The following is a 24,477-nucleotide window of genomic DNA, read 5'->3' on the forward strand; positions in this document are numbered from 1 at the left end:
CTGTTCCGGAAACTTCTACCAGGACCTGGTCAGAGGTGATGGACCTGGACCCCAGGCCAATGTCTGCAACAGCAGTAGTGGATCCAGTCCCAGAGACCCAGACAGAGCCAGTCCCAGAACCAGAACCGGCGGAACAACCAGCACTAGACCCATTGCCAGCACTGAATCCAGTACTTGCAACCCCAACACCAGAGGGCCCCACCGAACCTGAACCAACAGCAGTCCATAACGCTACACAAGGGGCTCAGCCAGAGCCTGAACCCCAACATAATGCACCAGTGGAGAGCGGTTCACAGACAATGGAAACAGCCCCATCCCTACATCGCTTCCAGAGGGACCAAGTATAGGTCCACAATCCAATGAGGAACTGATGTCTCCAGCATCAAGGGAACAGTTCCAGACTGAACAGGAAGCAGAGGAAAGCCTCCAGAGAGCTTGAACAGCTGCACGGAGCAACCCACCGCCTCTCAGCTCTTCTAATCGATCCAGGTTTGTTGTAGAAAGAGGACTTTTATACAAGGAAACTCTTTCTGGTGGACACCAAGAAGACTGGCATCCTCAGAGACAGTTGGTAGTTCCAACTAAGTACCAGGCCAAGCTCTTGAGCTTAGCCCACGATCATCCTAGTGGCCATGCTGGGGTGAACAGGACCAAAGACCATTTGGGGAGGTCATCCCACTGGGAGGGAATGGGCAAGGGTGTTTCTACCTATGTCCGGTCTTGTGAGGTATGCCAAAGAGTGGGAAAACCCCAAGACCAGGTCAAAGCCCCTCTCCAGCCACTTCCCATCATTGAAGTTCCATTTCAGTGAGTAGCTGTAGATATTCTGGGTCCTTTTCCGAAAAAGACACCCAGAGGAAAACAGTACATACTGACTTTCATGGATTTTGCCACCCAATGGCCGAAAGCAGTAGCTCTAAGCAACACCAGGGCTAAAAGTTTGTGCCAGGCACTAGCAGACATTTTTGCCAGGGTAGGTTGGCCCTCCGACATCCTCACAGATGCAGGAGCTAATTTCCTGGCAGGAAAGACTATGGAAAGTCTTTGGGAAGCTCATGGGGTAAATCACTTGGTTGCCATTCCTTACCACCATCAAACAAATGGCATGGTGGAGAAGTTTAATGGAACTTTGGGGGCCATGATACGTAAATTCGTAAATGAGCACTCCAATGATTGGGACCTAGTGTTGCAGCAGTTGCTCTTTGCCTACAGAGCTGTACCACATCCCAGTTTAGAGTTTTCACCATTTGAACTTGTATATGGCCATGAGGTTAAGGGGCCATTACAGTTGGTGAAGCAGCAATGGGAGGGATTTACACCTTCTCCAGGAACTAATATTCTGGACTTTGTAACCAACCTACAAAACAGCCTCCGAACCTCTTTAGCCCTTGCTAAAGAAAACCTACAGGATGCTCAAAAAGAGCAAAAAGCCTGGTATGATAAACATGCCAGAGAGCGTTCCTTCAAAGTAGGGGACCAGGTCATGGTCTTAAAGGCACTCCAGGCCCATAAAATGGAAGCGTCATGGGAAGGGCCATTCACGGTCCAGGAGCGCCTGGGAACTGTTAATTCCCCACCTCCAACTGAAAGCCTAAGGTGTACCATATTCATTCTCTAAAGCCCATTTATTCCAGAGAATTAAATGTTTGTCCCTTTACAGCCCAGGGAGGAGATGACGCTGAGTGGCCTGAAGGTGTCTATTAAGAAGGGAAAAGTGCTGGTGGTGTGGAAGAGGTGAACCTCTTCATGACCCTTGGGCATATGCAGCGACAGCAGATCCAGGAGCTGTGCACTAGTTACGCACCAACATTCTCAGCCACCTCAGGACTGACTGAACGGGCATACCACTCCATTGACACAGGTAATGCTCACCCAATTAAAGTCTAACCTTACCGGGTGTCTCCTCAAGCTAAAACTGCTATAGGATGGGAGATCCTGGATATGTTACAGATGGGTGTAATCCGCCCCTCTGGCAGTGCATGGGCATCTCCAGTGGTTCTAGTTCCCAAACCAGATGGGGAGATACGTTTCTGCGTGGACTACCGTAAGCTAAATGCTATAACTCACCCCAACAACTATCCAATGCCACACACAGATGAACTATTAGAGAAACTGGGATGGGCCCGGTTCATCTCTACCTTGGACTTAACCAAGGGGTACTGGCGGATACTGCTAGATGAATCCGCCAAGGAAAGGTTAGCCTTCACCACCCATGTCAGGCTGTATGAATTTAATGTACTCCCTTTCGGGCTGCGGAATGCACCTGCCACCTTCCCAAGACTTGTAGACGGTCTCCTAGCGGGATTAGGAGAATATGCAGTCGCCTACCTTGACGATGTGGCCATATTTTCGGATTCCTGGGCAGAACACCTGGATCATCTACAAAAAGTTTTTGAGCGCATAAGGGAGGCAGGACTAACTGTTCAGGCTAAGAAGTGTCAAATCAGCCTAAACAGAGTGACTTTCCTTGGACACCAGGTGGGTCAAGGAACTATCAACCCCCTACAGGCCAAAGTGAATGCTATCCAAAAGTGGCCTGTCCCCAAGTCAAAGAAACAGGTTCAATCCTTCTTAGGCTTGGACGGTTATTACAGATTATTTGTACCGCAATACAGCCAAATCGCCACCCCACTGACAGACCTAACCAAAAAGAAACAGCCAAATGCTGTTCAGTGGACCGAAGAGTGTCATAAGGCCTTTAACCAGCTTAAAGCAACACTCATGTCTGACCCTGTACTAAGGGCCCCAGACTTTGACAAACCGTTCCTAGTAACCACAGATGCGTCCGAGCGTGGTGTGGGAGCAGTTTTAATGCAGGAAGGACCGGATCAAGAATTCCACCTTGTAGTGTTTCTCAGCAAGAAGCTGTCTGAGAGGGAAAGCAACTGGTCAGTCAGTGAAAAAGAATGTTACGTCATTGTCTATGCTCTGGAAAAGCTACGCCCATATGGTTGGGGACAGCGTTTCCACCTGCAAACCGACCATGCTGCACTACAGTGGCTTCATGCCGCCATGAGAAATAAGAAAAAGCTTATTCGGTGGAGTTTAGCTCTCCAAGATTTTGATTTAGACATCCAACACATCTCAGGAGCTTCTAAAAAAGTGGCTGATGCACTCTCCCGTTAAAGAGATGTGGAAAATATTGTTAGTCTTTATATACTTGGTAGTATATTTAGAGGTGCATGTGTCTTATTAACTCTGTTTTTTCCTAGAGCTCCAGGAAGAAATCCCAGCCAGCATTTCACCCTATCTGTGATTTGTGGGGGCGTGTCATAAATATAAAGGGAAGGGTAAACACCTCTAAAATCCCTCCTGGCCAGAGGAAAAACCCTTTCACCTGTTAAGGGTTAAGAAGCTAGGATAACCTCGCTGGCACCTGAACAAAATGACCAATGAGGAGACAAGATACTTTCAAAATCTGTGGGGAGGGAGAAACAAAGTCTCTATCTCTGTGTGTGTGATGCTTTTGCCGGGGACAGAACAGGAATGGAGTCTTAGAACTTAGTAAGTAATCTAGCTAGATATGCGTTAGATTCTGATTTCTTTAAATGGCTGAGAAAATAAGCTGTGCTGAATGGAATGGATATTCCTGTTTTTTTGTCTTTTTGTAACTTAAGGTTTTGCCTAGAGGGGTTCTGTATGTTTTGAATCTAATTACCCTGTAAGGTATTTACCATCCTGATTTTACAGAGGTGATTCTTTTTACTTTTACTTCTTCTATTAAAATTCTTCTTTTAAGAAACTGAATGCTTTTTCATTGTTCTTAAGATCCAAGGGTTTGGGTCTGTGGTCACCTATGCAAATTGGTGAGGATTTTTATCAAACCTCCCCCAGGAAAGGGGGTGTAAAGTTTGGGATGATTTTAGGGGGAGACATTTCCAAACAGACTCTTTCCAAATTATATCCCTGTTAGACCATTTGGTGGTGGCAGCGATAAGTCCAAGGGCAAAAGGTAAAATAGTTTGTACCTTGGAGAAGTTTTAACCTAAGCTGGTAAAAGTAAGCTTAGGAGGTTTTCATGCAGGTCCCCACATCTGTACCCTAGAGTTCAGAGTGGGGAAGGAACCTTGACAGGCCGGATACACTGCATCCGAGGGTGCTAAAAGAGTAGGTGGATGTGATTGCAGAGCCATTGGCCATAGTCTTTGAAACCTCATGACAATCGGGGGAGTCCCGATGACTGGAAAAAGGCTAATGTAGTGTCCATCTTTAAAAAAAGGAAGGAGGAGGATCCGGGGAACTACGGGCCAGTTAGCCTCACCTCAGTCCCTGGAAAAATCATGAAGCAAGTCCTCAAGGAATCAATTCTGAAGCATTTAGAGGAGAAGAAAGTGATCAGGAACAGTAAGCATGGATTCACCAAGAGCAGGTCATGCCTAACTAACCTATTTGCCTTCTATGATGAGATAACTGGCTCTGTGGATGAGGGGGAAGCAGTGGAAGTGTTATTCCTTGACTTTAGCAAAGCCTTTGATATGGTCTCCCACAGTATTCTTGCCAGCAAGTTAAAGAAGTGTGGGCTGGATGAATGGACTATAAGGTGGATAGAAAGCTGGCAAGATCATCGGGATCAACAGGTAATGATCAATGGCTCCATGTCTAGTTGGCAGCCGATATCAAGTAGAGTGCCCCAAGGGTCAGTCCTGGGGCCGGTTTTGTTCAATATCTTTATTAATGATGAGGAGGATGGTGTGGATTGCACCCTCAGCAAGTCTGCAGATGACACTAAACTGGAAGGAGTGATAGATACGCTGGAGGGTAGGGATAGGATACAGAGGGACATAGACAAATTAGAGGATTGGGCCAAAAGAAATCTGATGAGGTTCAACAAGGACAAGTGCAGAGTCCTGCACTTAGGACAGAAGAATCCCAATCACTGCTGCAGACTAGGGACTGTGTGGATAAGCAGCAGTTCTACAGAAAAGGATCTAGAGGTTACAGTGGACAAGAATCTGGATATGAGTCAACAGTGTGCCCTTGTTGCCAAGAAGGCTAATGGCATTTTGGACTGTATAAGTAGGAATATTGCCAGCAGATCAAGATACGTGATCATTCCCCTCTATTCGACACTGGTGAGGCCTCATCTGGAGTACTGTGTCCAGTTTTGGGCCCCACACTACAAGAAGGATGTGGGAAAAACTGGAAAGAGTCCAGCGGAGGGTAACAAAAATTATTAGGGGGTTGGAGCACATGACTTACGAGGAGAGGCTGAGGGAACTGGGCTTATTTAGTCTGCAGAAGAGAAGAATGAGGGGGGATTTGATAGCTGCTTTCAACTACCTGAAAGGGGGTTCTGAAGAGGATGGATCTAGACTGTTCTCAGTGGTACCAGATGACAGAACAAGGAGTCTCAAGTTGCAGTGTGGGAGGTTTAGGTTGGATATTAGGAAAATATTTTTCACTGGGAGGGTGGTGAAGCACTGGAATGTGTTACCTAGGGAGGTGGTGGAATCTTCTTCCTTAGAGGTTTTTAAAGCCAGGCTTGACAAATCCCTGGCTGGGATGATTTAGTTGGGGATTGGTCCTGCTTTGAACAGGGGGTTGGACTAGATGATCACCTGAGGTCCCTTCCAACCCTGATATTCTCTGATTCTGTGATTTCAGGAGCAAGGGAAGGCTTGTGCGTGGCAATGAGAATTGAGAACAATACATGAGTGGGGTCTAGCAGAATGATACAGCCACATAAAGGGTAAATGAGGAAAGATGACCCAGTGGTTCAGGCATTAGCCAGTGGCTTGGATGCCAATCCCCACTCTGCCACTTAGTGTGTGACCTCAGTCAAGTCCTTTTGCTTCCCGTTGCCTCAGTTCCCCACCTGTGCCATGGGGATAATAGAACTGCCCTACCCCACAGGGCTGCTGTGAGGATAAATACATTAAAGATTGTGAAGTGCTCAGATATTACAACAATGGGGACCCTGTGGAAGTACCTTAGACAGACAGTAAACTGCACTGGCGTGATTTGTGTATGTGCTGGGGTCTGCAGCTGTGCAGCTATGGTGGTGGTTAAAACACCAGGGTTGAGAAGGCCACCATTGAACTCATTTTCTCAGCAGGATAAAGGGTTAAGTGAGCCCTGTGGGAATAGAGTGTTTAAGCAGTCCAAATCTGGAGCCTGCTTCAGCTCCCATGGGAGCCAATGGCACAACTCCCACAGACCCATCTGTGATACTACGCCCATATTCTTAATAGAGATATTGTTAGAATATGATTTTGGTATAACTATGATATGTTTTATGCAAGGTGGATCATGTGAGGTATCATTGGAAAGGTTATGATTATGATTATCCTATTTGTATGCAAGTATCATTTCTGTATCTGAAGTTAGGAATATGGATTATGTATAAATTACAAAAATGTTTGTGCCTGGGGAATGCCAACCAGATAAAATGCAGTCAGGCTGGCTGGTTAGTCAATGGGCCATTTGGGAGAACAATAGGACTCTGAAGGTGTTAATCTCCCACCTTTTCTGAGAAGCTTCCTGCGATGCTGCTTTGACACTGCAGGGTCATGTGATCATGTCACCTGGTACTGGACCCCATCTCGGCCTACTAGTATTTTTCCACTAATAGGGGGTGGGGACCAAACTGGAAAACAAAGTATTCCCGCCATACATAAATCCTATTTAAGGCAGGGAAGTGAGTTAATCTTTGTTGGTTCTTCACTGAATCCCTGCCCAAGATGACTGCTGAAAACACCTAAAACTGATCTGGGGAAGAAAGAACTGGACCCAGGCTAGAAGGTGTCTGGCCTATGAAAGGAATATCTGGAGTTCTAAGCTGCAAGCAAGAACAGTTTGTCTTCAAGAATCTCTGCAACCTACTTAAAACAACATTTAGAGTGAGAAATTACTACTTGTAGTCACAAAAAGAAAAGGAGGACTTGTGGCACCCCAGAGACTAACAAATTTATTTGAGCATAAGCTTTCGTGAGCTACAGCTTACTTCATCGGATGCATTCCGATGCATTCCGATGAAGTAAGCTGTAGCTCACGAAAGCTTATGTTCAAATAAATTTGTTAGTCTCTGGGGTGCCACAAGTCCTCCTTTTCTTTTTGCGGATACAGACTAACACAGCTGCTACTCTGATAGTTGTAGTCAGTTTCTTTAGTGTATTAAACTTAGCTTGCACGTTTGCTTTATTTGCACAGTAATCTGCTTTGATCTGTTTGCTATCCCTTATAATCATTTAAAATCTATCCTTTGTGGTTAGTAAACTTGTGTTTCTTTTCTCTAGACCAGTTTGTGCAATTCATAACTGAGCGGCAAAAAGCTGTGCATATCTTCCTCCACATTGAGGGAGGGGCGAATTTCATGAGCTTGTGCTGTACAGTTTTCTGTGCAGTGCAAGACAATACAATTTTGGGTTTTCCGGAGGGGGTGAGTACTTGAGTGGTGGGCAATTCCTTAGCTGAGTCTTCTGATACAGAGCTGATCTCAGTGTCTATGTCTTTCTGCAGCTGGGTGTGGCCCTACCTGTGTGTGTGCTGGAGGAGGCTTGAGGGTCTGGCTCAGCAGGCCAGTGTAAGGGAACCCAGACTGGTGGAACTGGCAGGCTTAGTGGTACCCCAGTATATCAGGTGGCACCCCAGACGGGGGGCAATCCATCACACCATCCCTGCCTGGTAAGAGCCGATACAGTGCAAGTCATGTAGGAAGATACACAGATGGGGACAGATTCATGAAACAGGATCCCTATTCTCTGTTAAATTACAACTCTCTGAGTGTGGGTGAAAGGGTCTACTTTGAGACAGAAGTCCTTAGATAACCACAGCACTGACCCATCTTGAGCAAAGTTCCCCAAGCTGCCTCACCAATATTCTGGATGGGCCCAGGTAGAGGTGGACCTTGAGGAACCCGGTCCTCGGACCTCACTTGCAATGTGAGTTGGATGGAATATGTGTTTAAAATGTAAGTTGTATTGAATTTAAGTTCTAGGTACAAATTTAATGGCAGTGCTTCACTATAAATATTAGGAAATTCATCAGTAAAGCTTAGGTAACGATTTTCAAAACTGTCTAGGGGATTTAGATGCAAACTCCAATTAAAATTAATGACATATTTAAAACCTCTAGCAGGCTGTATCTCAGCCAGGGTCTCTTGTTACTTATTAACTCAATTGATTCTCTAAATATCTTTAAGATAGGTGGCAAGATAAGAGGAGCAGCTCTTGTATACAAAGAAAGAGAGATTTCCTGGCTGCTTTGTCCATCTTAGGTCATACCTGTATATTTTGTTACCAGTCCCTCCCCCCCTAGTCGAAAAGTAATGGGGGAGTGAATGCTGTTGCTGGTCATTATGTCTCAAGCGGTGAATTTTAGCAAATTGCTGTGGTGAGAATACTAACGTACACAGCAAATCCAAACACCCTCAGAACGTCAGGGGGTTGTTTTCTGCACATTGTGTCCTATTTCCATAGATATAGGCATGACTGATCATGCAACAGAAGTGCCCTCGTTACGCTCCAATAATGAAACTGTTTATGAGTAATAAGGACATCTCCATCGTATCTCATGGACATGCGTATCTTGGATAGAGGCACATAGTTTTTTACTTGGTTACACAGGAGAAGTTAATGGGATTAGTCTAGATTAGCACTGGTGTAAGTGAGAGCTGAATTTGGCTCTACAGCTTCTTCCCCCTTGACACCTCTGCTAACCTCCCCTTCCCTGCTCTTCCCCCAAGTCATATTTTCTGCTGCCATCCTCTCTCCTCCTGAAACCATTGTTGCTCTGGCCTACCTCATCTCCCCAAGATCCCCTTGGTGGATTCTGGATGCTGTCTCACCCACCCCCATTCCTGAGTAATAGAAAGGCCTTCTTGCTTCTTTCACCTTCACTTTCAGGATGGCAAAGATCCTTGCCCTCCCCTCTGGAATGACTCAATGGTTCCACAAACCTCTTTTTAACCTCTAGTGTAGCTCTCGAATCCACTGCAGAACACTCTGTCCTTCACCTCTGGAGAGGACCTTGCCATATGCTCCAGTACCGTCCTCTTCATGTCCTCTCCTCCTGCCCCAGCACCCTCAACTGCCACCTCACTAGCTGTGGGCAGGAGGTGTGGAGTGAGAGTTACAAGCCATTGGCTGAATTTAATCAATCTTGTGACATCATATCCATGTATTTAATTGGGGTGCTCTTAAAGGATCTCAGTGTGTTTCAGAGGACTATTTCTTTATTAGCTTCTAGTGACACCATAAACCGCAATAGTGGAGAGCCAATGGTTTGTCACCAAAACCCTGAGATGGAATCTCCTTGTCTCAGTGTGTTAAATGTTTGTTTTATGGGCTTTAAAATGTAATAGTAGGTTAGCAATATGGGGGTAGGAAAGCTCTCACTCCAGTTTCTCATGGACAGGTGTCTACATGATAAGCTTATTAGCTCTTTTTCTGGCAGTCTCAGCAGTGAGGACAAGGACCGAATGGGTGATGGATTATGAACTAACCTATCACCGTAGAGATGGTCCCACCAGTGCAGTTTGGAGGAAGCTTCCCCTGCAGCTGCCAATTGTACCTCTCCCACAGTTTATAGAGGACTTCAGTTTCCAGGACTCTGTCTGCTACCTTTCATGAGTCCTGAGCTCACTATCCACATGATGCTTGCATTTATCTGTTGCTGTATTCATAGGTGCTGGAACTAAGGGTTAAAGTGGTTTTAATCATATACAGCTTTTACAGTTTGGTTCAATGGTTCTCGGCACCCCCACTGTAAAAATTGTTCCAGGACCCCTGCCTGTACTGCAATCTTTAAATTATGTCATATGTATGCGTGTATACACACACCACATATGTTCATGCAGTATCTCTGTGATCATTTGCAGAACCACATGCTAAATAATCTGCCACTTTTACTGCCTCCCCTGCACTCTGTCCACTAAAGCCATCTCCCTGGGACTTATTCCAATGCCCTGGGGAGCTCCAAACAGACACCATTTAAAAAAGCAATCAACTTGCAAAACAAAAGTTTCCTCACTCCCCTCCCCACCACAATGACATGTACTTGGAGCCCAGGATGAGCTAGGTTCAGTACTACAGCAGTAGCAGCTTTTCTGCACATAAAAATATTATTATGAAGTCCATTTACTCATAGGGTAGATGCTACCATAATACATAATACCAATAATGGCCATAATAATAGCTTGGTGCTCTCAGAGTTGATTCCCAGGCCTTCACACTTATTTCCAGTCCTGTAATGTCCTCAAATAAAATGATCATGACTTTCGAAATTCTCAAGGTATAAAAGAGACATTTAAAGACATTTTTAGAGGTTTTAATGCTCCCTCTGAGCCTGGGACTTAGGACTCATGGAGAAAAATTTCCCAAAGACCTTAGCACCCACAGTGACAGACTGATTTACACGTTTTTGAAAAACTGGTTCATTGTAACAGAGGCCAGATTCAGCAAAGTACTTATGCACCTGCTTAATGTTAAGCACATGCATCAAACCCACTGAAGTTAATGGTACTTAAGCATGAGCTGAAGGACTGGGCCCAACAAGGAGTTGCTGGAAGAATGTGCCTAAAGGTAAGCGCTGTGCTGAATCCCAGCCGCATGCTTTACAGGGGCAGGGATGTTTTAAAAACTCTCTTAAAATATTCCTACATATTTTTCTGTAATACGTGTGGCATGTCAAGAATACAGGGTGCGGGGAAGGCAGGTCTGTAATCCTGCCAGAGGTTTGAGTTTTCTAATCCACAGAAACATTTCAAAATTGAGATCCCCTCCTGCGCCCGCCTTGCTCAAGGAAAGCTCACAATCTCCCCAGCTAGTTGTTGGAGTATTTCACAGGAGTCAGTCGGTGTAGGTCCTGCCCCAAGCTGCGGGGGTGGGGGGAGATGCTAGGCGAAAGCACTGCCGAGCGAGGGGGCTGCTCAGGCCGAGGCGGCATATGCTGTGAGTGTGCACGGTGAAGTCACTTCGCCGCTGGCTGCATTTCCTCGAAGTCAGAACTCCGGTGACTGACACATCCCGCCGCCCTAGGTCGCTGGAGAGCGGAATACGCCGCCAGTGACTGGCAGCAGCCTGCTGGGAAATCTGGTTGCGAGCAGCTGTACAGCTCTTCTCAGGGGAGGCGGGGGGATTCCCACCTTCTCTGCCAGTTATCACCAGGGTGCAGGCTGCCGGCTAGTCCAGCACAGATTGCACGGGCGTGGCCTTTTCCCGATTTAGTTTTATTTTAAATAAATACAAAAGGAAAGGAAATAAAGAGGGCGGAGGACTTAGACCCCCATGTACAATAGAGAATATTATCCTCCATCCATTAGCGCACAGGGCCAAATTCATCCTTGCGGTAAATCGTTGGGCTGCAAAGACGGGGCGCCAGGGCAGTTCGCAAATCTACCAGTTTAGAAAAGCTGGTGTGAAAAACAGCCACCCCGAATATCCTCCATCCATGAGCGCACATGACCAAATCCCCCTCCCTAGGAATACGCCTGGCTGTGTCCTGGCCCCACGGCTTCGGCATCCCTTCAGGGAGGTTCAGTGCAGGGCTGGGCAGGGAGAGAGGCTCTCCAGGTCCAGCTGTCAGTTTCAGCAGCTGTCTCCTGAGAGACGCGGTGAGTCTGGGGTGAGTCGCAGAGTCAGCTGCCCCCTGCCAAGTGGTTTCCCCATGCCCCAGGGAAAGCCCAGGCTTTCCACCCCCTCCCGACATCAAACCCAGCCTGCCTGGTTCGGGGGTGCTCTTCGAAATATAGCTTGGATTCATGACCGCTACAGAGCCAACCCCGCGGGGGAGACAGTAATGTTTACAGGACTGAGGGGAACGCAAGACAAAGGGAAGCCTGAAACCAGTCCATGGCTTGCCAGCGTGTAGAGAGAAAGATAGGCTTCCTTCGAGCCCAGCCTACGATCGAAACGCCGGGCATCCCTCAGACCCTCTGCTTTGCATGCAGCAAGCATGTGTCCAGCACGCTGGCTTTTCAAGGTGAACTGGTCTCGCTTTAGCTTTACATTTTTCCCCTTTCACCAAAGCCACAGTGTTTTCGGCAGCAACACTGCATGACACAGCCTCAACTCCCAGAACGAGGGGAAATGATCCTGGGTTGCTCTTTTTAATATTTGTAATTCACTACCCCCCAGTAGTTTCCTCTGAAACTAAACTGTACAATAAGCCTTCTCAATGAGCTAAGAGGACCCTGGGATCCCGGACCAGGAGCAGCGCTGTAGTGCCCAACCCGAATGGACAGTGCAGGCTGCGCTCAGAAATATTCCAGTGTCCATCTAGCTACACGCCCGCTGCCCAGCCAGACGTTGCCCTTTTAAGAAACCGGGGTGATGGCTCAGGTAGGCAGAGCCTGTTTGCAGTAGTTGCTCCTATGGCAACCCAATTGAATTAGATAGCCTCATGAATATTCCCAGCCCCAGCAGCTGCAGGAGGGATGAGGAGGGCAGTGATGTCAGCAAGCCGGGGATGCTGCAAGTTGCGGTTAATTGTGTCTTAGTGGCTGGGAGGTGAGGAGCGGAGGCTCCCCGGGGTGGGTGGCGGCTACCCCTGCGAGTTGTGCGCTGTGCCGGAGCCGCAGCCCGTTCGCAGGCGGCATGGCCACGGCTGCTGCCGCAGCGGGGCAGGCCCGGCGTGCGGCTCGGACCTAGACTTGCCCGGCGGCGGGGCTCCGGGCGGCCCGGGATTGCAGTGACCCCGCCCCGCGGGGAGTAGGCAGCGAGGAGCTGAAGCGGGACGGGGCTGCCGTCCCCTGTTGCGGACGCGGAGCTGAGCCTGATGCAGAGCCAGTGGCTGGCACGCTCCGGCGAGGAGATGACACGCCTGCCACCGGCCCCCCCTGCCCGGTGAGCTGGGGTGCGGGAGGCCGGGGCCCCGGGGCGGAGCAGCCGCCATGGATAAGCTGCCCCCCGCCATGCGCAAGCGGTTCTACAGCCTGCCCCAGCCCGGCGGGGCCAAGGCGTCGATCATGGATGAGGAGGGAGACGGCGACAAGGACACCCGCAGGCGGAGCATCCGCCTCAAGCCGCTGCCCGCGGCTGGGGGCACCCGGGGAGACGCCGGCCCGGAGCCGGGCGCCAAGAGCAGCACCAACGGGGACTGCCGGCGCTTCCGCGGCAGCCTGTCCTCGCTGGCCAGCCGGCACCTGCACGACGCGGCCGAGGGCAGGCGGCTCATCGGGGGCGAGGGGGAGGCGGCCTCCCCCGGCGAGGAGCGGAGCCCCCAGGGCGGGGGGGAGCCCGAGCTCCCGCCGGCCCCCGCCCGGTCCCCCCCGCCGGAGCCGCAGGCCCTGCCCGCCTCCGCCTCCATCAAAGTGGAAGGCGGGGCGGGGGGCGACCAGATTACCCCGGACGAGGAGCTGCGGCTGGGCCAGGCAGGCTTCATGCAGCGCCAGTTCGGGGCCATGCTCCAGCCGGGGGTCAACAAGTTCTCGCTGAGGATGTTCGGCAGCCAGAAGGCGGTGGAGCGGGAGCAGCAGCGGGTCAAGTCCGCCGGGTTCTGGATCATCCACCCCTACAGCGACTTCAGGTACTGAGACCGCGCCAGCCCAGAGCCCCTCCACCAGCCGTGCACCCCCCACCCCCCGCGCGTGGCCTCCTGCCAGTCCAGAATCCCCCCGCTCCCGCACCGCCTGCTGTGCCCCTCCCAGCCCAGAGCCCCCGCGCGGAGGGAACTTTTCTGGTTAGTTTCCCTGTCGCTGGAGCTAGAGGACACAGTTGTTGCTGAGCAGCCCCAATGCAAACCCGCTCTCCTACTCCGCTGAGTTTAAGCAAAACTTTCACCTCCCTCCATCTTATTTTTGACTATATTGTCAAATGTATCATCAGCTTCCACCTGCGTTAAGGGCCACTCCACAGTCCTGCGTAACTGGGAACCTGCCCTCCAGCCGCTACACAGCTGTGGTTAGTTGGTGCCTGTAGCATGTTAAACTGCTCCTGCCTCTCCACTTCCACCCCTCGGGTCTGTTTTGTTCATGTGCTAGCTTCGCTGTTTGCTGTTGATCCCCAGATCGTTATTCTCCCACCCTCCAAGAGTGGAGTAAGGATGTTGCTGCTGCTCCATAGGGCTACTTACTGCAGCACTACTTGCCAGGCATTTGTATGTACAAGGGATAGCGCCATTCATTAAGCAGAATCCTAGTCCTTCAAAGAATGGTTAAGACTTTTTTTTGTTGCATATATAGATCCTGTTTGTGGAACTAATTTGAATGGGGTTAGCCAGCCTGGTTTTGCTACAAAACTGTTCTCACTTTCACTTAAGTGGCAATCTTTCATTGTGGGTTAATGAGAGAATTAACTTGTAAGCAGTAGATCCAATTTCTTTAATGCCCTCTGTCACAGTGTTTGGGTATTTTGGGGTGAACGGATGGCTACTGTACAGGCAAGTGTTCCTCGGTGCAATATGTAAAGTACTGCAGTCAGTAAGGAAGTACATAGTGCAAGCAATGTCCAAGGTTTATTGCTTCGACTTTAATTACAACAGGCTTATACACTACATAAAAATTCAGTGGAAGCTCTCCATACAAATACATATCACAAAATGCACACTGCAAATTGTCCAGCACAGCATTATCTCCTAGGATGGGGTCAGGGAGATAGTTACAGGGGAGGCGAAGTGTTGATTTCTTACCAATAAAAAGCTCCTGAAACTATGTTTTAGAGATTTAAAAATCAGTTCACACATTTAAAGGGTCCACACCTGCCAGTGATCAGATTAATTTATATTTCTTGAATTAACACATAATAATAGGGGTTTTTTTTTAATCTGAAAGACTGCACTGTCAATTAAATCCATGCATTGAAGCCCCAAATGCACTGCTGACCCAGCACGTAAGGGTTTCCAATAGTCACATCATCATATTTAGTCCTTGCATGTATAATCTCCTTCATGCACTGATTGAAAAGGGTTTAAAAAGATGTCTCACAAACACAGTAGAATGTGAGGGGTTGGCTTGAAAAACAATAATTATGTGGCCTTGTCTACAGATCTTTGTCTTATCTGCCTCTGCCTGGATGTAAAACCGAACCAAACCTCTGTGTCCTCTTAGGTTATTCTAGAGAACTGTTCTCTTGCATATAGCATCTTAAAGGGTTTGTTTGGTTCTTAGTGCATTGGCTATCTGAGCGGACTCCATCCAAAAGTAGCCTAGAGTTTGCACGTTTCACTCATACTGTGAATTCATTCTCCCCTTCTTTCTTTAGGGCTAATTTTTCAGCATAGAACCAGACTGTCAAACTCCAGTACAGAGATGTTTGTAATAGTAGCCAATGCGCCTCTCATACAAGGTGAGATGTTCCTATTTGGCTAGAATTGCTAAATTAGCCAACACTGACTGATTAAAATAGAGCAACACATTATGAGGTAAGTTTTTATTTCTGAGGTGCTGCAATATATGGCCATTCACCGTATCACACACAGGAATAAAACATGCAGGCAAGTTAGACACACCCAGACCAAATGATCAGGCCAAGTCTGTAACATGCAGTAGGTCTCTTAGTCACATGCATGTGTGTGATTTGTTAGTATTAATAATTAAGTCCTTGCCTGATGTAGCCTTGTGTTTGTGCAGAGATGATAGCTCTGGCTGGATATTGTCCTCAGGTGCAAGGCACTCTTGGTTTTAAATTCCAGTTAAGATGATCAGCTGCTGCTTTGTGTTCCCTTCTAACCTTATGCTAGTAGCCTGGCACACAATATACGCTTTCTCCCCACAGTCCGTACTGGGCCTGCCACAGATGGGACAGCAGCATTGGTTGTACAATGGATGTTAGTGAAGGGGATGAAGAGAAGGGGAGACGATACTGTAGTCTATGGCCATTGCCTGTCTTCCCCCCACTGTTTTCTCCCTTTCCCTGCTTCTAGGTTCCTTGAGAATATCCCTATGAAGATGACTGCCACTGAAAGGAACTGTGTAGATTTCCCTGATAATACTGACCGTGGCTCAGCAAGTTTGCAGATGACACTAAACTGGGAAGAGAGGTAGATACGCTGGAGTGTAGGGGTAGGATACAGAGGGACCTAGACAAATTGGAAGATTGGGCTAAAAGAAATCTGATGAGGTTATCAAGAACAAGTGCAGAGTCCTGCACTTAGGACGGAAGAATCCAGTGCACCGCTACAGACTAGGGACCGAATGGCTAGGCAGCAGTTTGGCAGAAAAGGACCTAGGGCTCACAGTGGACGAGAAGCTGGATATGAGTCAACAGTGTGCCCTTGTTGCCAGGAAGGCCAATGGCATTTTGGGATGTATAAGTAGGGGGCATTGCCAGCAGATCGAGGGACGTGATCGTTCCCCTCTATTTGACACTGGTGAGGCCTCATCTGGAGTACTGTGTCCCACACTACAAGAAGGATGTGGAAAAATTGGAAAGAGTCCAGTGGAGGGCAACAAAAATGATTAGGGGGTTGGAGCACATGACTTATGAGGAGAGGCTGAGGGAACTGGGATTGTTTAGTCTGTGGAAGAGAAGAATGAGAGGGGATTTGATAGCTGCTTTCAACTACCTGAAAGGGGATTCCAAAGAGGATGGCTCTAGACTGTTCTCAGTGGTAGCAGATGACAGAACAAGGAGTAATGGTCTCAAGTTGCAGTGGGGGAGATTTAGGTTGGATATTAGGAAAAACTTTTTCACTAAGAGGGTGGTGAAACACTGGAATGTGTTACCTAGGGAGGTGGTGGAATCTCCTTCCTTAGAAGTTTTTAAGGTCAGGCTTGACAAAGCCCTGGGATGATTTAATTGGGGATCGGTCCTGCTTTGAGCAGGGGCTTTGACTAGATGACCTCCTGAGGTCCCTTCCAACCCTGATATTCTATGATTCTATGATTCAGTGTTTGAACTGAAGGGGGCAAATTTTCCCTGATTTTGGTGCTGAAGCATCCTTCTTGGGGGCAACTTAGTTCTCCCTTTTATGGATGACAATATTTTTGGCCTCTGAAATGCAGCAGCTTGCAACAAATAGCAGGTATTATCAAAGTACTTCCAAGCGCTAGGTATCCTTCAGCCAAAGGACTTTACTTCCTCCATTGCAAATTACTCAGTGCAATACTGACTGCTCCTAATCAAAGGCAGGTACAGATTCCATGCTGGTAGGACAGTATTCTCTGTTGCCTTGTAACTGCATTGTCTCCAAAGTGCTAGGGGAACACTTTGTAATGACAAGGAGGAGTTAAAGACTAACAGATTTATTTGGGTTCAACCCATGGGGTTTTTTTTACCCACAAAAGCTTATGCCCGAATAAATCTGTTAGCCTTTAAGGTGCCACCGGATTCCTCGTTGTTTTTGTGGATACAGACTAACACAGCGACCCCTCTGATATTTTGTAATGACTACACAAGTTCTAGGGCAATGGAGAATCAGGCCCCAGATCTTGTTTCCTGCCTCTGTGGAGTAATCAGTTTCACTGTTGAGAGTAGCTCTTGCACCTGCAAGACAGAGATCTGGAAACTCATTGCTGTTGCATTAGACAGCTGGGGATGTAAACCTGTGGGCTGGATGCCTCAGTATGTCGAGTCACTACTATTGGGCCTGATTCTGACCTGACTTACGTTGGTGTAATTCCACTTGCTTCACTGGAGGTACTCCTGATTTACAATGGCATGAGGGCAGTTCCTGTCACAATGGCACAACAGATGCTTTCATCATAGATTGTCATTAAAGAATCCGTTTTACACCTAATATGGTTAATTCAATGGCAAATCTATGACTCCTCCAACAGTAAAATAAGTTAATACGGATTAATGTTCCATTGATCCCAGCTTCTAGTCCTTTGCAAGAGGGAAAGAAACTGAATGACCTCTACCAAAATCAACTCCAATGCCCTAAGTATGGTGACTAGTGAATGGGCTAATTCTAGAAGCACTTAAAAAGTGATTTAACCAATACACTTTCTATTAGAAATTGCTGTTACACTGTGAAGCATACCTATGTATTAGTTACCAGAGTTTATTTGCATTCATGGTTGATTGCACATCAGTGCAGATTCAATGTATGTTTCCTAAATCAAGATTTATGTGAAACTTTGAAAGCTTTTTCAGTGGCTAGATAAATAGATTCATAATTTCTAACTTGGAGGAAGCATTGATCCAGTACAATTTGTTTAAGATAAAATAATAGGCAAACGATAGGTTTTAATTTGTGTTCGAGTAGAGGATATTGGGGATATCTGCTCTCTCTGTGATCAGGAACTGCTTGCAAAGTGGGTGTAGTATGCTGCTTTTTAGAGTGAACTGAGCCGCAAAAAATGTCAGGTGAAATGTACGAGCATCAGGAACTCTTAAGGAACACAGTTGTTTTCATTCCTGAATGTGGCCCTAATCCCCCAGACACTATCAGGCGTAGTTCTTTCTACTGTGGAATCAATAGAACTGCCCACAGTAGTACACACTAAACCTGGTTGTCTGGGCCCAACTAGGGGATGAGAAACACAAGGCTCATGACTGGGTTTGAATAGACTTACTGATTTGTGAAGGACTCTATGGGGCACTAGTGGATCTGTGCTTATCCACTAGTGGATCTTTCCCTGCTTATCTTTTTACTAATTGTTTTGCTAAGATGAAAAACCATTTGCAACATGTACAGCGATACCCACTGCCTATGTCAGTTCATCAGGCAGTTATTGTCATTCCTGTTCTGAATCAGCAATGGTATGCTCATTACCTACTGCTGTAAAATGGCTCTGAGTGCTACCTCTCTGCATCATTTTATTCCTGCCCATGTTCTGAGACCACCCACCATAGTGAACTCTGATCCTGTGAATTGCTTGCTACTGTTAGTGAAGTGGAATGGAAGCTGCACATTGTTTCAATGTCTCTCAGAATGCAAATTGGGTGAGACTTCTGTTTTAAGTGAGAGATAGAAAAAGTTTTGTCTGTCAGTAAAAATGGACAGTCAAAGACACAGGTTAAACACAGGTGGTTCAAACACTGGAGTCTCTTTTCTTATTTTCAAACTGATTATGCTTGGGTTAAAACTGGTGCTACATTGCTAATTGTGAAATGGTTTCACTGACCCCCGTCCTGCCATCCTTACTGAGGCAAAACTTCCCATTGAATTCCATGGGAGTAGTACTCTAGGGCAGTGCTACTCAAAGTGGTGGTCCGCGGACTGGTGCCGGTCCTTGAGCCATCGGATGCCGGTCTGTGCACACATTGGAAAAAAAAATTGCCAGTCCCCCACATCAGATAGCTTGAGAAGCACTGCTCTAGGGCATTTAGTAGGAATGGTTCAAGGAAACTGCATCTGTATTCCACCTCCTCCCCCTATCTAGCCCAGGAGTGCCCAGTCATATCTCAGATTTCTGCTGTCACTGATCTCTGGACAGGGACTCTTGACCCACTCCCTTCTGATGGGGGATTTTTAAGGCCACACAGCTCCCTGCCATCCATTGAAATATCCCCAGCAAGCCAATCTGCTTAAAGGCCAGCCCTGTGTGTTGCTTTCTCTTTGAGTATGACACTGTTTTTACTGACAGGCACAATTTACCACCCAGCTCTTTCTAAGCAAGCACATTCTTCAGGTAAAAGCATTACAGAGAAAACATATAAAAACAATAAATGGATTTAAACACATACCAGGAGTCACCCAGGAGTCTTATGGGGCCCTAGTAATCCAAAATCTTTCCAACACTTCTGCAATGGTTCTGCTCCGCCCCCTTGGACAGAAGGCCCTGTTTGCTGGATCAGAAAGCAGGCCCTGCATCCGTTTAAACCTGGCCTTTTTATATCAAAAGCCCTTTCTTTGTCTGTTGGTCTCTGGAAAACCCAGTTGAACCAATCTATGCAACACCCCCACCCAAGGAAACGATACCCCTCTGGAGGTGTTTATAACCTAACTGATTCACCTGTATCATCCCCCACTTTTTGTTGTTCGTGGAGGAGCTGTGATAACAATCCCTGTCCCCCAGTGGTACATTATACGCTTAAAGCAGCATGGTCCCAGAGATATTGCATGGGGTTGCAACATCTGTCACACAAGGGCCTAATCCAAATCCTGTTGAAGTAATTGGAAAGGCTCTTCCTGACTTCAGGGAGTTTTGGCTCAGGTTCCAAGAGAGGAAGCCCAGTCTTATAGTTGGCTAGTCTAGATTCAGGGGTTCTATTCCTGCCTCTGACTCTGTGTGTGCCCTTGTACAAATCACTTAATTTGTCTGTGCCTTAGTTGTCCATCTATAAAATGGGATAGTAGCTCCCTGCCTTAAAAGGGTGTTGTGGTGATAAGTGCATTTGTTTATGAGGAGTGTTCAGGTACTAGAACAAGCACCATTTAAAGAAAGTAGTGCCTCTATGAATCAAACCCTGCAGCTTATTACCATAATGACAGAGCAAGATTTGGACTATTACCATAGAACAGTGGCTCTCAACCCTTCCAGAGTACTTTACCCTCTTTAAGAGTCTGATTTGTCTTGCATTCCTCTAAGTTTCACCTCACATAAAAACTACTTGCTTACAAAACCAGACCTAAAAATACAAAAGTATTTAAGTAATTTGAAAGGCTTCACTATTATTATACTACACTATTACTACACACACTATTACTGAAAAATTGCTTACTTTCTCATTTGTACCATATAATTATAAAATAAATCAACTGGAATGTAATATATATATTGTACTTACATTTCAGTGTATAGTATATAGGGCAGTATAAACAAGTCATTGTACGAAATTTTAGTTTGTACTGACTTCGCTGGTTGTAAAACTAGACAAATATCTAGATGAGTTGATGTACCCCCTGGAAGACCTCTGTGTACCCCCAGGGGTCTGAGTACCTCAGGTGGAGCCATAGAATACTGCCGTGATTATGTATTATACAACAACAAAACACCAGTGTATGTTGAAAGAATGTTACGGAGGCTGCAAATTCAAGCCTTAAATAGGAAATGCTAGCATTTCAGAGCAGCATTCTGCTGCTTAATGGTGAGACCATCCTTTCTCTTCCTGCAGTCTCCTGTCTAATTCGTCATACACCTTCCAACTTCTGTAGCAAATGGGGCAGGCGTCTTACTGACAACAGTCTCCTTCATTACACAGGTTTCAGAGTAGCAGCCGTGTTAGTCTGTATCCACAAAAAGAACAGGAGGACTTGTGGCACCTTAGAGACTAACAAATTTATTTGAGCATAAGCTTTCGTGAGCTAATGAAGCTAATTCTCCAATGAAGTGAGCTGTAAGCTGTAGCTCACAAAAGCTTATGCTCAAATAAAGTGAGCTGTAGCTCACGAAAGCTTATATTCAAATAAATTTGTTAGTCTCTAAGGTGCCACAAGTACTCTTGTTTCATTACACAGTCATCATTCATTCCTATAGTGGATTGATCCTGTGCACTGAGTGAGGCAGGAGTCATGTGGGAAAAATAGCATATGCTCTTGTAATTACTATATCACAATGCGTATATACAAGGGGGTTGAGTTAAGGTTGTACAGGCAATCTTAATTTGGGCATTTCCTGTCATTTGAGTGCTTGATTTTGCAACCTTAATAACATTCTTTTAAAATAGTTTTGTGTGTGTCATTTCCTAGTTTTTAAGTTTGTTTTTTTAAAAACACAGAAATTCCATCACTTAGCATCATAATAGCACACATGCAGATCATTAGTAGGGTTGGCACCTTTAGATCCGCCACACAGACCTCTGCCACTTGAGCTAACAGAGTGAAAGAGAGCAGCAGTAGCCAGGGTATCTATGTAGACCAGCACTAAAAGGGCATGAGACACACACTATGGTTTTCACTGCTATTTGGTGACAACAGGGGAATGATGAGACTCAGGAATCTTGAGTTCCATTCTAGGCTGGTGTGTGTGTGTGCTCTGATGGGCATGCACTCTTATGCTCATTTTCCCTAAGTTTCCCCCTCTAACTGGTCCCTGTGTCAGTCCTGTCTCTTTCCCACCCCATCCTAGACAGTTCCAGTCTCCCCTCCTCAGACTTCTTGTCTCAATCTCCTTGCCCAACAAGGCCTAGTCTTATGCCTCTGGGCACCCAGTTTGAGTCTCCCCTGCACTCCCAGTCCCCGCCTCTCTATCCTTAGTTCTCCCCACCATATCTTTGTTCCAATTTTCCTTACCCAGTTCCCCTCCCTCTGACTCCTTATCTAATCTATCTCTTTTACCCTAGTCTCCACCAATGTCCCCTCTGCTCACGGTCCCCAGGCCCACTGGCTCCCAGTCCCAATCTCCCTCTGCAGGTTCTTCATCCAATCTGTGTCGTCATTGTTCCATCCCGGCTCCTTGACTCAGGGCATGTCTTCACTAGCAACGTTAAAATGCTGCTGCGGCAGCGCTTTAATGCGGTTGTGTAGTCCCAGCACCAGCGCTGGGAAAGAGCTCTCCCAGTGTTGTAAAAAACCCACCTCCATGAGGGGAGTAGCTACCTGCACTGGGAGCAAGGCTCCCAGCGCTGGTGCACTGTCTTCACTGGCACTTTACAGCACTGAAACTTGCAGCGCTCAAGGGGGTGTTTTTTCACTCTCCTGAGTGAGAAAGTTGCAGTGTTGTAAAGTGCCAGTGTAGACAAGGCCTCAGTCTCTTTGCCCAGCAAGTCCCAGTCCCCCGCCCCACTTTTTAGCTCCTTGTCAGAGCCGTCTCCACTCCCCGCCCCCTCCTTCCCACTTTTCTCAATCCCAACCTCCTTGCCCAGCCGGTCCCAGTCTCCCCCTTTCCCACAGCTCCTCATCTCATCTCAGTCTCCTCCCTTCATCTACTGGTTCTCAGTTTCCCCACCTCCCATTTCCCTCTCCCACTCCCAATCCCTTTGCCCAAGGAATGGCAGTCCCCTTTTCTCCCCCCTACACTGACCTAAAAGTGGAATTCTTTTTATAAAGACCCATTTTTAGATAAACCCTTCTACTTCTTGATTGCTGGATCCAAATAATCTCAAAACGTAAACCCTCCAGATTACACATGTCTATAGAAGTGAAATCTTCATTTTGCTAGGATGAAACAAGTTTGTTTTTGGGGGTGGGAAAGTGTGTTTTATAAAAGTATTACTGGTGAGCACATAGAAAAATATACATGTAAGTTTCAGAGTACCAGCCGTGTTAGTCTGTATTCGCAAAAAGAAAAGGAGTACTTGTGGCACCTTAGAGACTAACCAATTTATTTGAGCATGGCTCAAGTACTCCTTTTCTTTTTGCGAATACATGTAAGTATTTTCAGAGTTATAAACAGGCAGGGCTCTGCTGTGCAGGTGTTTTGCATTATACAATAGTATACACTGTATAATAGTATACATTGTTTTGCATTATACAATAGTATACACTGTATAATAGTATACATTGTTTTGCATTATACAATAGTATACACTGTATAATAGTATACATTGTTTTGCATTATACAATAGTATGTGGTGCAATAAAGTAAATAATATCGCATCAGAATGCTTTCAGAATACAGAAACCAGAATGCTGTCTTTCTGGAGATCAGCATCATTTTAGTTTGAAACTACTGACATTTGTGTTTGTTTCTTATCAGTAACTTATTAGCTAAGCCACAGAATTACTCAGACTGCTCTTGGGACCATCGTATCAGAGCTCTCCTCTTTCCCACATCATGCATTTCTCTCTCTCTCTCTCATTTTTAAAGACATGTTAATGCCAAGGCAGTTACAGGTCAATCAAATCATTGTTGGTTCTAATTGGCACTCTAACAAGCTGTTAAATTATTTTACTTGCAGATGAATGTCACTCAGAAATAAAGGTGCCAAATCCTTTTCCTCCTTTGAGAACATCAAAGAACCCATTTCCTTGTATATCTCTTCCCACAGATGAGCGTAAGTGAAAGGTAACTCCGGGAACTGGCTTGTTGGAACTTGAGATTCAACCCACAGAGCTAAATGAATGATGGCTGCACAGAGGGCCTGTATAACCGTGTTCCAGTCTGGTCCCTTGTGTGATTGTACAGTAGGAAGGGTGCAGCTTTTATACAACATGAGGCTATGGAGAAGATTTTCAAAGATGGAAAGGGGAATCAGATGCCCAACTCCCATTGCTTTTCAGTGCTGAACTGTCCTTTGTGCCTGTGAAAATCTCTTTCCTGATCTGTAATATTATCACCTTTTTGGTGCCACGCCCCTCGTGATACTGGGATATAGCAAGGCTACTGAGCGTCTGTCAGAAGAGTTGACTCTGCTTTAAGCCATTTTAAGAGATGTTTTATGTAATGACATCTCAGTTCCTCTCTCTAGGCATTCATGTCCATCACCATAGTGTCTAAGCACGTCTCATTCCCTTTCTCTATTAAATGGCTTAGCTTGTAAGTCAGAACAAGATTTTCCTAGCTAGCAACGTTGAAAGCTCATCCTAGTGCCTCCAAATCAAAGCTGCCTATTCTCTGCCTCGTCTATGACAGGCAGTAGGAAATATTCTGGAATCCTCATTTAGGTGGCCAATTTTGCTGGTGATGCATGAGGCAGAATAGAATGCAGCTTTGCTCTGCACAGATGTATGGGCTCTGCAGTGCTGACAGCACTAAAATGTATTGTTGTTTTTTTGGTCAGCAGACCAAGTGGTTAGGATGTTGAGAACATTGAGGAGGGAGCAAGTGCATTC

At 46.5% G+C, this 24,477-nt stretch overlaps 1 protein-coding gene across 1 annotated transcript in view; it reads left to right on the forward strand.

Annotated features, from left to right (window-relative positions):
- Positions 1-12,585: 12,585 nt before the first annotated feature.
- The window catches only part of HCN4 (hyperpolarization activated cyclic nucleotide gated potassium channel 4), a 169,143-nt gene continuing 157,251 nt past the window's right edge, over positions 12,586-24,477 (forward strand). The window contains exon 1 of the mRNA XM_073361426.2: positions 12,586-13,464. Within this exon, the coding sequence (XP_073217527.2) occupies positions 12,830-13,464 (635 nt within the window). The 5' untranslated portion in view covers positions 12,586-12,829. The remainder of the gene's footprint in view (positions 13,465-24,477) is intronic.

The sequence above is a fragment of the Lepidochelys kempii genome, chromosome 10, assembly GCF_965140285.1.
Source record: "Lepidochelys kempii isolate rLepKem1 chromosome 10, rLepKem1.hap1, whole genome shotgun sequence".
NCBI classification, from domain to species: domain Eukaryota; kingdom Metazoa; phylum Chordata; order Testudines; family Cheloniidae; genus Lepidochelys; species Lepidochelys kempii.